We start from the raw sequence: 16,887 nt of genomic DNA, 5'->3' as shown, positions 1-16,887 counted from the left end.
TGAAAAAAAATAAAGACATTTTTCATTTTCTTGGTCATGCCTATTTCCAAGTATTTATTTATTCATTTATCTGTCTATTTATCTATTTATTTATATTATTGCTGTGGCACATGTGCCTGGAATTAATCCCCTTTGTATTTTTCAGAATGATTATGGCAATATACAAGAAAGAAGACTAATAATTTTTGTGTTAATTTTGTATCCTGCTAATTTGTCAAAATCTAATAGGTTTTGGTGTATTCTTTAGGGTCTCATATATACAGTCATACCTTCATCAAACAAGGATACTTTGATACCTTTTCTTATTTGTATTTATTCTATTTCCTTCTCTTGTCTTCATGCTCTAGCTAAGACTTCAAGTTGTGGATGGAATAACAGTGAAGAAAGTGGATGTCCTTGATAACTGATTTTTTTTTCTAATTGTTCTCCCTTTAATTTTATATTGGCACATGTAGCTTTTACTGTGTCAAGTTATGTTCCATCTATGCATAGTCTACACATAAAAGTGATCATGAAGGCATGCTGGAATTTTCGGAATAAATTTTGGCATTAATTGAGTTAACCGTGGGTTTTTTTTTTGTCCATTTATGTGATGTAAAGCATTTATTGCTTCTCATATGTTCAACATTCCTGGCACAATGACTGTTGCTTTGATGTGATCTTGAATTTAGTTTCCCAATATTTTCTTGACATTTTGCCTCTGTGTTTATCAGGAAGAGTAGAGTTCAATTTTCTTTTTTTATTATTATTTCTCTTGATCTGGCTTAAATATCATCATAATACTGGCTTCTACACATGCATGCACACATGTATGCACATGCACCTGAACAAAAATATTCCCTCAAAAATATGCACACACACATGCACACGTAAAATAATTTCAAAACATAAATATACATTTTAAAAAAGAAAACTCAATTTGACAACATGACTATTCAGAGGAACAACATCAATTGGTTGTCTCCTAGAGCTTGGTGATTTCACTACCCATGGGTTTGGACCATGTTTACAATACTAGGCAGGGAGTACCTCCTGTTGTTTAGGTCTCACATCCAATCAAAAGGACTATTATTATTCTCATAAATAGTCTTGTTACTATTGCACCAGTGGGCACACTTTGCTTGGCCATTTAGTGCTGCAGCATGCAATGTTCAGTGCTTTTCTCCCTCAGAGCTCTGCATAGCAACTTTCAGCACTATGAAATCCAGCCAGCAGGGAGAATTTCCCTGTCAGTTCCAGACTGATTTCTCTGTACTGCAATCAAATTGTGTTTTATCTCCAGCAACAGAATCTTACTACCTAGTAATGATGGGCAACCAAGAGCAATGACAGAAGCCTCTTATTTTGGGTGATGCTTGAGCCTCACTGAACAATAGCTAGCAGGACATACACAATTGTTCATTTAATAATTCATATCTTCTGGGAGAAGCATCATTTCCTAATGCTGGATTTTTCTGTTCAGATTTAAAAATACACCATTCCTAAGAAACTTATTTCTGATTTCATATGTGTGTGTGTGTGTGTGTGTGTGTGTGTGTGTGTGTGTGTGTGTGTTTATGCCATGTGTTTGCTTGCACTCAGAAACTAGATGAGTGTATTAGGTCCCCTGGAGCTAGAGCTAAAGGAGATTGTGTACAGACAGGTATACTTTGAAGGGAACTTGTTCTTAACCATTGAGCCAAGGAGTTCAGCCAAATTTCAAGCTTTATTTAAAATATTATATTTTTAACTAGCTTACAACATATTAGTGCTTTATAAAAGTTCATTTCATATAGCATTAGTTTTGGTTAGCTCTCACCATAACCTTCCTATTACTCAACCTAGTCACTTCAACCCAGCTTAAACCTTTATTTAGCTCCATATATTTTCCCTTTGTGATGTTATATCACGTGTTTTCAGGAAGGTTCTCTTATTCACTTGTTATTTTAGTTACTTTCTACTGCTATAATAAAACACCATGACCAAGGAAAACTACAGAAGAAATAATTTTTTTGGCTTACAGTTTCAGAGGGTTAGAGACAATAATGGAAGGTATAGCATTTTAGTATGTGGCAGACACAGCATCACAAATAAGAAGCTGAGAGCTCATAGCCTTTTTAAATAAAATGTCTTTAAATTGATGTATAATTATATCACTTTCCCCTTTCACTGTCTTCCTTCCAACTGGTTATAGGCTTTTTGCCCCTTCAAATTTATAACCTTCTCTTCTTTATTATTGTCATAAACATAAACACACATACACAGGCACGTACATGCACACATATGTACATGTAATTTCAGAGCTCTTTTCCAGATGAAAGAAAAGAGGATATAGATCCAATCTTTTTATTAATAGAATATTTTAAAAATCCAGATATTTTTGCCTTGCCACATCATTGATTTTTGCTGACTTCACATTTTTATAGTTATGTTTGTGTTTCATTATATCTGAAACTCAAAAAACAAATTTCATATCAGGCTAGTGAAACTCCTAACAGAAAACAGTTCAGTTCATTTTCATCTCTGCCCATTTGAAGCTGTTGTGTCAAGGCAGTTGTTCCTCTGATATTAGAAGACATTTTGAGCAGTGTACTTACTTATCTGTTCATACTTTGATAATAAAAACCCTTGACCACTTTCAGTCACAAGAAAAATTTTATTTAATAATTAATATGCCTTTCCAGTATAATAATAATAAAAAGTTCTGACTTCATTCAAAATTAACAATCTCATTTTACATAGTTCGTGTCTGCTTTAGGCTGTCTGGTTATAGTGATGGGAAAGAGGTATTATTTCATGTTTGAGTTTCCATTGTGTCCTTATAAGCATCCTCTCCCCTAACTAAACTACCTCCAGAGTAGAGATGCGAAATTGTATGAGTAGGAAAGAGAACTAGAAGAATAGCATTATGTGTGGTTATGCAGGTTGTGCATTTACCACTTACTCCCCTATCCATGATCATTCTGGTGCTAAACATCAAAGACTCAACTTCACTGACAGAGAAGAAAGCTGAAATTTGGTCTTTATTTACAAGGCAAATATTTAAGGTTGACTCTTTTAGAATGTTTCTTCTAAGCTTTTCCATTTTAATGATCAATGAGTGTAGTTCTTCATTTTTACTTTACTAAGAAATGTTTGATGTAGGTCATAGAAACAGCATAAAGTAAAGAATTGCCTGATTTCACAATGTAAACTTTGAAAGACTGACAATCCGGAGCAATGAACTCTAAGTTTTATAAGACAACTACCAACCTAGATTATTGTACACAGCAAAAGTATAAGCTATATTTTAAAGAAAAAGAAACACTTTACATGGTTCAAATAGACTAAATGAATTAAAATCCATCAGATATGCCATAAGCAAAATATGGGAAGAAATACTTATAATTGTAAAGAGGAATAGATAAAACCAAGAAACCGCTTTAAGTAAACAAATAAGTCTATAATTACTGAAAAACAACATACTGACTGAAAATGCGAACAACATGACACCAGTCCTCACACCTATTTCAATACCAGTTTTAAATGTTGATGACCTCAATTATCCAATCAAATGATACAGGCTGACTGAATGGATTAAGAAACAAAATTATCCTTCTGTTGTCTATGGGAAATGCATCTTAGCTTTAAAGGTAGAGAGACCATATTAAAGTGAAATGATGAAAAAAAAAAAGGTACTCCAAATAAATGGGAGCAAAAAGCAACCTATTGTTATTGTATTAATATATAAAATTTAAATTTCATTTCAAGGCTAATTATAAGAAATAAAGAAAGACTCTTCATGCTAATCAAAGGAACATTTAACCACTAAGATATTACAAATTAAACATATATGAACCAAACCCTGGTGTGTCCAATTTCATCAAATGCAAAAAAAAAACATTTCTGCTAAATTAAAGACACAGACTAACATCAAACATTTAAAATACTTGATTTCCATACCCTACTTTCTCCAATAGATGGATCATTTTGTTAAAAAATAAACAGAGAAATATCAAAACTGAATGACATCATGCATCAAATATATCAATCGGCTATCTGCATGACCTATTTAGCAGTTCATAGATGCTTCTATGATATGTACCATACCCTGGAGTACAGATCTTAGAAAAGTCAGATTAATTGAAATCACTCAATGTGTCTTATCTACACATAATGCAACAAACCTTAAAGAAGACAAGGAACAAATCTCTAGTAAATACACAAACTCATGAAGGTTAGGAAATTTATTGCTGAATGATGAATGGGTCAAAGAAGAAATCACAGAAGAAATAAAAACATAGAAACCTTCCTGGGAATAAATGAAAATGAAAACACAACACAACAAAACATATGGGAATCATTAACTGCAGTCCTTTGAGGGAAATTTATAGCTTTAAGTACCTAAAATAAAAAAGAAATCAAAAAGAGCACAAATAAATGACTTAATGATGGAACTCAAAAATTTGGAAAAATAAGACCAACTTAAACCCAATACATTAGACAACAGGAAATAATACAAACTAGAGCAGAAAATAATGAAATTAAAAGAAATATGCCAATCAACAAAGCTAATGGCTGGTTTTTTAAGAAGATAAACAACATCCACTGACTCTTGACCCAAATAACCAGAAAATAGACAACCATGTGCCATGAGTGACTTCCTTGAAGCAAAGCAATTGCTTTCTTGAGGTATTCAGCTGTGCGCTCTGACAAAAGACCATTCTAGTTGGTGTACCTGTGGAGAATATTCATATGCAGAACTGTGGATCAATGGAAGGGTTTCAAACAGCAATGAAGGAAGCCCTCACTACTGGTTTGTGGAGCTGTGGGACATGGGACTATATGGCATCATTCTGAGAATTACAGAAGAGAAAGGATGAGCAATATAACCACCCATCCTTTTAGACAAATGCTTCAATATCTAACGCAATATAAGGGTAATTAGTTCCTGATGGATCGTATCATAGGAGCCATTAGGGACAACTGGTTATATCTAGCTATTTTCCTTAAAATATTAGGGCCGAGAAAACAACCTACAGGCGTTCTCTATACAGAAAACTGAAGATTCATGATGTGGTGTTTGATGCCTAGTTCATAGGCCCAGATTGGACTGTATTTATAGAAGAACTGAGAAAGAAAATGACTTAGCCATGAGGCTGGTTTGGAGAATTGGTGGCAGTGCTAAGCCCCATAGATGTGTGTGAGCTGTATAAAGCGGGGGAGGCTTTGAACCATCCAAAGAACATAGATGTTCAAATAAATCCAGTTCATATGCTGCAGAAGTAAATAGTGAGTGAGATTGGATTGTTTCAGGCAAAGGGACTGATAATCAAATGAAAATCTCAAGTCAAGCATCTTCCTGTGAATTATTGATCAAGGGAGCCAATAGACAACTAAATAGGGACAGCCTTTTGCCATTTTCCTGGTTCCCATTATAATATTCTAACTGCATGGTAAGACATTATTGCTGAAGACATCATATTCCTTGATTACATGATATAGAGAACTCAATCTTGTAATGACCAGGTGATTCTCCCTCATTATTAACTTTCATAGTTCTGGAAAGTTCTATACATGATTTTGGGAGAAAGAAAATACCAACAGAGTTATCAAATACAGGACAATACATCCTGCAATGTTCACTCGCCTTTTAATACAGTCTGTCATTAAAGACACAACTATTATATGGGGTGTTATGGTAAAAATAAAATGCCACAGGTCCCAAAGTGGTGGCAGTGGGCAGCAGGCATCAGACCACCACAGGCCATGAAGGCCATGGTCCTAGGCAGGGAACCTCATGGCGGATGAGAGATATAGACCTATTAGGCATGCCATGCAGAGAAAGTGGGTATTTAATCCCATCACTTGGGAGGCAGAGGCAGGCAGATCTCTGTGAGTTCGAGGCCAGCCTGGTCTACAAGAGCTAGTTACAGGACAGGAACCAAAAGCTACAGAGAAACCCTGTCTTGAAAAAAAAAAGATATAATTGAAAAACAATAAGAGGAGGTAGAGTGCTTGCCTTTTAGCTTAAAGAAAATTCAATCTGTATTACTTCAATGTGTGCTATGAACTTTGTTTAATAGAAATGTGATACTTCTATAGCTATAGTATTCAGAGATTTTATAATGAAGAGATAGAGAGTTTTATAAAATGTTTTTCATGAATCAATTGAGAATATGGTTTTAAAAGTTTATTCTATTTATGTCTTGTATTATATATGTTGACTAATTTCTGCATTTTAGAAGGAAACCAACTTAATATTTTGATGGAGTTTTAAATTTGATTTGTTACTATATTTGAACATTTAATATATTTTTCTTGCTTTAGGGAAATTACATCCATACATACATTATAGTTATATCATTTTCATATCTCTCATTCTCCTGACAACTCTTCTCTTTCTTCCCATCACTCCCTCTCAGATTTGTGTGTATGTGTGTGTGTGTGTGTTTGTATGTGTGTATGCATGTATGCATAACTTACTAAGTTCACTTATTGCTGCTTGCTTGTACATGTGTTTAAGGTTGATCGGATTAGGGAGATAATGACTTAAGAAAACTGATTCACCCTCTATCAGCAATTATTGATTACCTATAGCTCTTGATTTAGGAATAAGATAAAGTGAAATTTTTCACCTCCACATTGACATGTCAAGTGGTATTATAATTACAGATTTCTTGTTCAGAAAGCAGTAGTGTTGTGACTTTATGGGTTGAACTGCCTGGTCTTGTCTAGTAGACACTATCTCAAAGCAAGTGATCTGGTCCTCAGTTATTATAATCCTTATGTCATTTTTGAAATGTTCCCTAGGCCTTAGGTGCTAGGATGTGTTGTATATGTACTAATTGAGGCTGATCAACACACAATCACTTGATCTCTCTGTTTTAACCAGCTTTGGCTTTCTATGATGGTCTCCATTTGCTGAAATGAATTTTTTTTTCATTTTGAATGAGTGGTAAAAGGTATACATATCTGTAGTTATAAGTATTTAGAATACAGTTATAAGCTACCCTGGAAAATAGTATTAATTTCTTCTCCAGGTACTATGACCTCTCTAACAGCTGGTTGTTTTCTAGGATTACAGTACCAGTTCTCAGTTCCCTCATCCTGAGTGGACCTTGAGTTCATGACTCCTGTCACAAGTGCCATTATTGCACTATTGGAAATAACTTTCTAAGCCAATAATCATTGAGGTTCACTGGCTTTTTTTTTTTTTACCTTTGGTTTTTCGAGACAGGGTTTCTCTGTGGCTTTGGAGCCTGTCCTGGCACTAGCTCTTGTAGACCAGGCTGGTCTCGAACTCACAGAGATCCGCCTGCCTCTGCCTCCCGAGTGCTGGGATTAAAGGTGTGCGCCACCACCGCCCGGCAAAAGAAATAGAGGTTCACAGGCTTAACAGCTGGGTAGGGCTATTGATTTATTTTCTCTCTTGGCAATTTGTATAATACTTTTTTACACAAGGGCTGGATCTCAGGAAGGATGCTTGCAGATTAGTTCCAATTGGATTCTTCCAAGTCCTGTGTCAGAATTATATGGTGTCTTTAGCAATAAGACCATGTTTTCAACTTCTGAAAGACAAGTAAGGACAAATAAATAGCTTCTTGAGTTTTGAGAGACTTTTGGATCCAATAACTAAGAGGAACATTTTGCTTCCCTGGAATATGGTTATTTGTTTCATAGTCTGTGACACCTGGGGGAGAAGTATAGCCCTTTGTATCATAATAACATTAAATTCACACACACAAAAATAAGTAAATATTAGTGTTATTCATTTTTCTTTTCTCCTCATCCATTTGTATTACCCTCCCTCCTTTTCTCTTAATAAATACCTTTTCCTAATTTTCTTCTTCTCTTTTTATTGTACTAGATTTCCCCTATCCTTCTCTCTAGAGCTCAGCACATTTGAGAATTTTTATATCTATGTTAACCAGAGTTACTAGTCTATAGTTTTCTATGTATTTTGTGTTATTGTCAGATTTTTGTAATGGGAACATACTGGCAACTTAGCTTGAATGTGGAAGTGCTGTTCCTTTATGATTTAATTTAAAATTTGAAAATTTAAAATTATATATATATATATATATATATATATATATATATATATATATATGTGTGTGTGTGTGTGTGTGTGTGTGTGTGTTGGGGAAGGGGGATATATGCACCTGAGTGAAGGAACCCACAGAGGCCAGGGTGCTAGATTCCCCTGGCAATGGTTACACATCCCCAGATTTGGTGCTGAGAATTGAACATGGGACTTCTAGAAGAGAAATACTTAATCACTGAGCCATCTCCCCAGTCCTGCCTTGTAATTTTCAAGGACAATTTGATAAGGATCTATATTAGAGCTTGTTTATAAAGTTTGGTAAATGTTAACAATAATAACATCTAGTTGTCACAGACCTTCATTTGAAATACTATTAAATTACAGCTCCAATTTCTCTGTATTTGTTTTTGGTCGTGTGTGTGTGTGTGTGTGTGTGTGTGTGTGTGTGTGTGTGAATAATATTCTCTTGCTTTGAATTTTTTATTGACTATTGTTTTTCCTTATAGGAGCCCACAGAAGTAGATTCATTCTACCTTGACTTAAGGTCAGAGAGTTCAGGCAGTTTTTCTCCTTCAAGGTTACTGACAGGAGATTTGATTTAAGGTGTGGCTACTAACAGATATCTTTTTATTTTATTTTAATGATTTTTATTGTGCTCTACATTTTTTTTCTCTGCTCCCTTTCCTGCCTCTCCCCTCCCCATGCTCCCTCACCTCTCTCAAGGTCCCCATGCTTCTAATTTACTCAGGAGAACTTGTCTTTTTTTACTTCCAATGTAGATTAGATCTATGAATGTCTCGCTTAGGGTCCTCATTGTTGTCTAGGTTCTCCGGGGTTGTGAATTGTAGGGTGGTTTTCTTTGCTTTATGTTTAAAAGCCACGTATGAGTGAGAACATGTGATAATTGTCTTGACATAGGGTATGGTTATTTGGTGTTTGGGGTATCAATATGGCCCAAAGAAATGGATCCATTTCACCTTGAGTAAAGGTCAAAGAGTTCAGGCATAATTTTGTTCCTTCAAGGTTATTGACAAGAGATTTAATTTAAGGTGTGGCTACTAACAAAGATATCTTGACCTAGGGTGTGTTTACTTGGTGTTTTGACTATTAAGATGGTAATCATATTGTTTGTTCTTTGTAGCATGGTTAAAAAAAAACCTTTTGCTCTCTTCCCTTTTTTTGGATGGGGTATTTAAAGATCATAAGAAATAAATACTGGTGCATTGAGTATTCATTGGATTGCCCTCCTAGTACTATGCTATGTTTCTGTATTTCTTTCATATTTCTGTTTCTCTTGCCTAACATTCCTAATCCTCACACACCTATCCAGGAATGTACAAACCTATGGAGGTTTGACTACTACAGGTGGCACCCAATATGAGGCTACGGCACATAGTGCCATAGCATGGGGCTCATGAGAGATGAACAATGACAGATGGGGCCTGAACATGTGGCTAGTGGTACAGGAGAGAGCGTGATGGACAACATAGATGAATAAGACAGTGCAGATACAGAAGTAATAGATGGGCACTCGGATAAGTAATTACAATAAAAAGGTGGTAATGCTTATTGGGAGTAAAATTGTATGTAACTGTAGATATAGAACTAGGAAATAGTATTTGGTTGTCAAATACATTTGCCTGGGTACATTTTGATAGCCAGGAGAACTGGTATAGAGCAGAAACAAGTACAGAAATTTTAGAATTTGTAGAATTTGTAAATCTCCCCCTGGCATGCTGGTGGTACAGCTGCTGCTATTTTCAGGCTATTATTGAGCTTGGAGAAATAAAAGTGGTGCACCAGTGCTGTGACTGACTTTGCAAGAAGCGTCTGCCACCACTGGCCTCCAGCAGACCGTTGATGCCTTCAGGAACTGCTGTTGCAGCCACAGCCAGTAAGTCTCTGGTTTGTGGTAGGAACACTGAGCCACAGAGAGTGCAGATGCACCCTGCATGACCCAACAGACAGTTGCACACCAAGATCCCTGCTCCCTGGCAGGAGAGCCAAGCAGTAAAGAATGTAGCTATCTGCGATAGCCTGGCAGACAGCTGCTCACTGCAGACTCAAGGAACCAAGCATCCAATAATGCTAATGTAATATGCAAAGCTTCTTTAAGGCCTTTTAGAAAGAAAGGTGACATCTCTGATTATATTAGGATTTGTTCAGATATTGGTCCTTTGTATACACAGGGAATGGCTATAGCTGCTGCTTTACAGGGAAAGATAGTTAAAGATGTTATTTCCCAACAAAGAAATCAAAACACAGAGAGAAGGAGTGGTGCATGGCCTCCTGGAAGCTGGAAAGGGTGTGGTCCAATGAGACCTTGTGTGAAGCATTGCCCTGATAGAAGAATAAGCCTCGGGGTGAGGAAGGAATTGAGATTATACCAGAGATACAGGAGAGGAAAACATTGGATTAATGAATGCAGATCAAAGTGAGATGCCCAAGGGAATCTCATTCCAGAAAATGTGCAGAGGGTCCCACCTCAGATGCCAAGACAAATCTATGGAGTGATTCATCAGTCTGTTCCCCCACAAGGGAATCCATTTAATCAGGACCTTTGCAGAGCAATCCCAGGCAGTGCAAGAGTTTGATCTCAGCTTTTCAATCTACAGTTTTAACTCTTGAAATGGGTATACAAGCTCTCCCCACTGGGGTTTATAGACCTTTATTAGAAGCCACTGTAGGATTATTATTGGGGAGAAGTAGCAAGGAATCCTTGTTGTTCCCGGAGTCATAAATGCTGATTTTGAAGGAGAAATCAAGGTTATAACTCAATCATTTAATGGAATTTCTATGGTAAAGACAGACCAGAGAGTTGCACAATTAATTGTACTTCCTAAAGGGATACTAGAAATCAAGTTTAAGAGAAGCAATAGAGGAGAAGCTGGGTTTCGTTCATCTGATACTTACTGGCTACAAGCAATAAGTCTACAGTGAGCAGAACTCACTTTGTTTATAAATGGAAAAAAAGCTTTTCTGGTCTTCTACATACTGGTGCAGATATTTCTGTTATAACTGCCTCTCAATGGTCTTCAAGGTGGCCCAAAATGGAGACTATTGCACAGTTACAAGGGATTGGACAAACTCAAAATCCTGGACAAAGTAGTAATAAGTTTTACTGGAGAGATAGAGGAAATCATAAAGGAAATTTTTGGCCAAACACTGTTCCTCATTTACCTGCTAATTTGTAGGACCAAGACATTAAGACTCAGATAAGGATATATTTATATTCCCCCAACACAGTTATTGCTAATCAAATGTTCCAACAAGGGTTGTTTTCCAATCAAGGGCTGGGCATAAGTAACAAAAGGCCTCACAGGGCAGGATTAGGTTATTTTTAGGAGAGGTACTGAAAATCCTGTACTCCATACAGACTTAATTATCTAGAAAAATGACAAGCCTGTATGGGCAAATCAGTGACCTCTAACAGAAAAATTATAAGCTTCCCAGCAGTTAATGCAGGAACATTTGGATAATGGTGACATTACATTCCAATTCCCCATGAAATTCTTCTAGTTTGTGAATAAAAAGAAATGAGGAAAATGGAGGTTGATATAAGATTTAAGAGAGATTAATCAGACCATGCAGATGATTGGAGCTTTACAGCCTGAGTTGCCTTCTCCTACCAAATACACCAGTAAGATTATTTTAGATTTAAAGAATTATCTTTTTAACATCCCTTTCACACCACAAGATTGTCAAAGAATTGCACTTAGTATTCTATCAGTTAATTTCAAGGAACCAATGAGAAGGTAACATTGGAATGTCTTGCCTCAGGGTATAGCAAACAGTACTACATTGTGCCAGAAATTTGTGACTCAGGCTATATAAAGTGTCAGAAATCAATTTCCACAAGTTTATATTTTTCATTTATGGATGTTATCTTGCTTGCTCATAAAAATAAAAGAATTTGCTTGAGACATTTGGCTACATTTAGCAGAGTCTTACCCATGCAGGGTTAGTACTTGCCCCAAAGAAAGTACCAAGGCACCTACATTTCCAGTATTTAGGTCATATGCTATATCTTAAAGAAATTAAATCTCAGAAATTAGAATTTAGAAAGGGATAATGTATAGACTATGAATGATTTTCAGAGAGTGTAAGGAAATATTCAGTGGCTGAAACCTGATTTAAAATATTCTACATGAGACCTCGAGCCATTAAGTAAAATCCCTAATGGGAACAATGATCCAAGTCCCACCAGACACCTTATAGACACTGCAAGACAGAGAATGGAGTGGATCAAACATGCAACACAGAAACAACAGGTACATTTTATTATTTATGATTAACCTTGTATATTACCTATAAAACTCATTCCCACTATAGTATTATGGAAAAATAGTCCTCTTTAATGGATACATCTTCCCATTTTGCCAGTCAAGATATTAAACCCCTATTTTGAAGCAGTAGCTTGTTTAGCACAGAAAAGCCAGTTGGTCCTGAGTTCCTTGCTCATGCTCCGTCTCCTTCTGCTCCTCATTTGGCCCTTGAGATTTCTGTCCGGTGCTCCCATGCGGGTCTCTGTCTCTGTCTCCTTTCATTGCCTGATGAAGGTTAATATTCATGAGGATGCCTATGTGTTTGTCTTTGCCAGCTGGCCTAGGTCTGAAAAAGCATGGGATAAATCCGGACTAGCTGAACATAGAGGACAATGAGGAATACTGAGAACTCAAGAACAATTGCAGTGGGTTTTTGATCCAACTGCACGTACTGGCTTTGGGGGAGCCTAGGCAGTTTGGATGCTCACCTTACTAGACCTGGACAGAGGTGGGCTGTCCTTGGGCTTCCCACAGGTCAGGGAACCCTGATTGCTCTTCTAGCAGATGAGGGAGGGGGACTTGATCGGGGAGGGGGAGGGAAATGGGAAGCGGTTGCGGGGAGGAGGCAGAAATCCTTAATAAATAAATAAATTAAAAAAAAAGAAAAGCCAGTTGGAATCTAGGTAATTATTGGTAGGAAGCTTAATGTTATCAATGTTCATTATATTAAACATCAGTTTGATTGACTATTTCAAAATAAAAATTCTTGGGCAATTTTGTTTGCTCAATTTGTAAGCCAAATTGATAATATTTTTTCAGCTAATTGATTGCTGCAATTCATAAAATTACATTCCTCTATTTTCCCAAAAATTGTAATGAAAGATCCCTTAAAGAATGCTATGTTAGTTTTTACAGATGTTTCTTCCAGTGGAAGACCAGCATGTGTTGTTGGTGGTAAAGAATATGTAGTGAAAACATATAGCCTCAGCTCAAATAGTTGAGCTGTGAGCTGTTGCTATAGTATTCAAGATTTTTGCAAATAGGACATTTAATTTATATATTATCAGGCAGTACCTCTTTAAAGTTCTTGAGGTAAAAGGAAAAGTTCTATGAATTAGGTGTAATGGTTTAAGTAAAATGCTGCAGGTCCGTGAGTGGCAGTAGTGGGCAGCAGGGCTGGAGATCATGCCACAGGTCACTGAGCATCAGCAGGCAGTGGGCAGCAGGTCCAGAGACCACAGCAGGCCACAACAGCAGCCCGGTCCCAGGCAGGAAGCTGTGTGGCTGGTTAGAGACAGAGATGGATAGGCTTGCCACGTAGAGTGAACTTGATATTTATTTAGTGGGTTATGAAAGGGAAGGGGAGAAGGGGGAAGAGCAGAGAGTAAGAGAGAGAGAAAAAACAGAGAGAGAAACAGAGAGGGAAAGGGGAGAAGTGGGAGAAGGGAGAGACAGAAGCAGCCTCTGAGAGAGAGAGAGAGAGAGAGAGAGAGAGAGAGAGAGAGAGAAAGACAGAGAAGAAAAGACTCAAGCTGGAAGCTGAAGATCAGCTTGCCTTGACAGCGTCAGGAGGCATGAGGGAATGAGCATGGCTTGTCTCTTAAAGGAATAGGATAGACCATTACATTAGGACTAATAATAATCAGGTTAAATGCTGTTTCAGCAAATTCAAGATGCCATTCATTGAAGAAAACTGCCATGCTTTATGGATCATTTTAAAACACATTCAAATCTTTCTGGTCCATTTATTGAAGGTAACGCTTTAGCTGATAAACTTAATCAGTTGATTGTTTTATGTCACGTCGAGCTTGCTCAGTGATAACATGCTTTACATCATCAAAATAGTTAAAGTTAAAAAAATAATTTGTATTACCAAGAGAAATTGCTCATCAGATTGTTAAACAATGTGATATATGCCCACAATATTTACCTGTACCTCATCTGGGAGTAAATCCTCAAGGTTTGCTTCCTAATCATTTATGGCAAATGGATGTTATTCATGTTATAGAACTTGACAAATTAAGATATGTACATGTGACAATTAATACATATTCCGATTTCTTAGTAGCCTCTGCACAGACTGAAGAAGCCACCAAGCATGTAATAACTCATTGCTTAAACTGTTTTCCATATATGGGAATCCCTAAAATTATAAAGATGGATAATGGGTCCACATATGTTAGTAAAGCATTTCAGCAATTTGTTTCCAATGGAATACTGAACATAAAACAGACATTCCTTATAATCCTCAAGGACAACGAATTGTGGAGTATGCCCATGGCTCCTTGAAAACACAAATTCAAAAGATAATGCCTTAAATCATGCCTTCTTACTCTAAATTTCTTGAATGTGCATACCTGTGAGTAATCTGCCACAGATAGATTTTGGCATAAAGGCACCAGAGAGACCTTCATCAAAGCAAAATGGAAAGACACTAGCACTGGATTATTGACAGGACCTGGCCCTGTTTTAATACGGTAATGAGGGCATGTTGTATTTTTTTCCCACAGGACACAAGAATGAGGCATGATGGTATCCAGAATGATTGGTCTGGTAAGTGCCACAGAAGGATGCTGGCTCTGATTGCATCATAGCTGCTGGTGCCCACGAAAGAGTAGGAGTGAGACTTCTGAACCTGCATTTTTGATTCTCTAAAGTCATGCTGCAGTCTGAGAAAGGAAGTAAGATCAAGGTGATGGCTGGTGATTCCCAGATTCTTGGTGGACCTACTACACAAACTTCCAGACCTTAGTGAGATCAATTTGCTTTGGAGGCAGGCAGCCCAAGAACACTGACTGATTGTTAGGTAGTTTATCCTTACTATATCTTGGGACACAGAACTCATTTTACCAGTTGAATTAAGTTGGCTTTTGAAATAAAAAACCTCAGAACTGAGACCTGAGAACATTCCCTCTCTGCTGGATAGAGACTTTTTAAAGCATTGGAACACTATTATGGATGCAGAGACTGACTGAAGCAAGTCCCTACTTAGAAATGAGGAGGAATGACATGAAACTGTGATGCTACTCAGAGACTGGGGCAGTTTGAACTTACATTTGAAAGTGAAAATCAGCAATACAATTGGACTATAGTAAAGGAAAAAGACTTATAGTTGACCCATCACAGAAATCTTTTTTATCTTTTGACTAGAACAGGCTTAAGGGAATCATAATTTGACAAATTGTGTGCTTATTGTTAATTTCTGTACTAGAATTATACCTGTTAATGTTTGTAACTGTTTTGGTTCACTATGAAAATGTTATTGATTAGAAAAATGTTAGAGCTTATCTGAAAAAAAAATGACAAAATATCGTCAAGTTCCTAAACTTAATATATTTAATAAGACAAATTTGGATTTTGATGCAGTTAAAAACTGTTAAAGACATCCTGTACCAATTTAAAAAGATCATTCTATCTTGGTTATCCTGGGCTCCTATATTAGGAGATGTTCTGGGAGTTGCAGCATGTATATCACAAATCATTATCTGCTTGCATATGATTTTCTAGTTGTTGTTGAACTCTCTTGACAGAAAGCTGGCTCAGAAGTGCACAGTTTTAGAGATGCTCTCTCCTTTAACCCTAAATCTTTTTTCCTCCAGGTAACCAAAGAAAAACAGGACATACATTATAAAATGTATGTACCAATGATGGTTAAGTCTAGAAAGTGGAAGAAGGCTACCTAATTCAGGCACAGTCGTCTGTCCTGTAGTAAAGGACAGGCTTTAATAAATTAATTAAAATGGGAGGAATATGTGGGAGCTCACAGAAGTAGATCCATTCTACCTTGACTAAAGGTCAGGGAGTTCAGACCTAGTCTTGCCCCTTTGAGGTTATTGGCAGGAGATTTGACTTCAGGTGTGAGTACTAACAAAGATATCTTGACCTAAGGTGTGTTTACTTGGTGTATTTTCTATTAAGGTGGTAATCACATTGTTTGTTCCATGTATTATGATAAAAATTCTTTTGCTTTTTTTGGATTGGGGTATTTAAAGATCATAAGAAATAAACATGTGAACATTAAGTATTCATTGGATTGCCCTCCTGGTACTATCCTGTGTCTCTGTATTTCTGTTCCTTTTGCCTTATATTCCTAATCTTCATGCCCTTACCCTGGAATGTAAGAATCTGCTGAGGCTTGACCCCACATTTTATTCTATATATTCTGATTTTAGTTTCCCTTCCAACTCCTCTCAGATACCCCTAACTTCACTCAACAAAATCTACTCTCTTTATTTTCTCCTTTTTTATATAAAACAAGCAAATATCTGAAAATAATACACACATACACACACATATATTTTTATACATAATACTCACACATATGTATATATACATATAAAGGCTTGTTGGGTAGTCATATCACGTGCCTTTATCTCAGCACTCAGATAGCAGAGGCAGGTGAATCTCTGAGTTCAAGATCAGCCTTGTATACAGAGCAATTTCCACGACAGCCAGGGAAGGCTACACAGAAGAAACTTTGTCTCAAAACAACAAAACAAATGAAGAAATAAAATAAGATACAACTAAAACAAACAAAATGAAATAGAACAAAATAAACAAATAGGAGGAAAATTTACAAAGAAATAGCACAAAACACATCTAGATGCAGAGACATAG

The 16,887-nt window shown here is 36.6% G+C and overlaps 1 protein-coding gene across 1 annotated transcript in view; it reads left to right on the top strand.

Moving 5' to 3' along the window:
• The window catches only part of LOC121443133 (androgen receptor-like), a 259,680-nt gene extending 243,725 nt beyond the window's left edge, over window positions 1-15,955 (top strand). The window contains exon 3 of the mRNA XM_041644811.1: window positions 14,781-15,955. Coding sequence (XP_041500745.1) covers window positions 14,781-14,793 — 13 coding nt within the window. The 3' untranslated portion in view covers window positions 14,794-15,955. The remainder of the gene's footprint in view (window positions 1-14,780) is intronic.
• Window positions 15,956-16,887: the final 932 nt, after the last annotated feature.

The sequence above is a fragment of the Microtus oregoni genome, unplaced genomic scaffold, assembly GCF_018167655.1.
Source record: "Microtus oregoni isolate MIOR12 unplaced genomic scaffold, Mior012 000100F_ref0000014, whole genome shotgun sequence".
In the NCBI taxonomy this organism is placed as follows: Eukaryota; Metazoa; Chordata; class Mammalia; order Rodentia; family Cricetidae; genus Microtus; species Microtus oregoni.
Note: the sequence above shows the minus strand (reverse complement) of the source record. Positions and strands in the feature narration are given on the sequence as shown.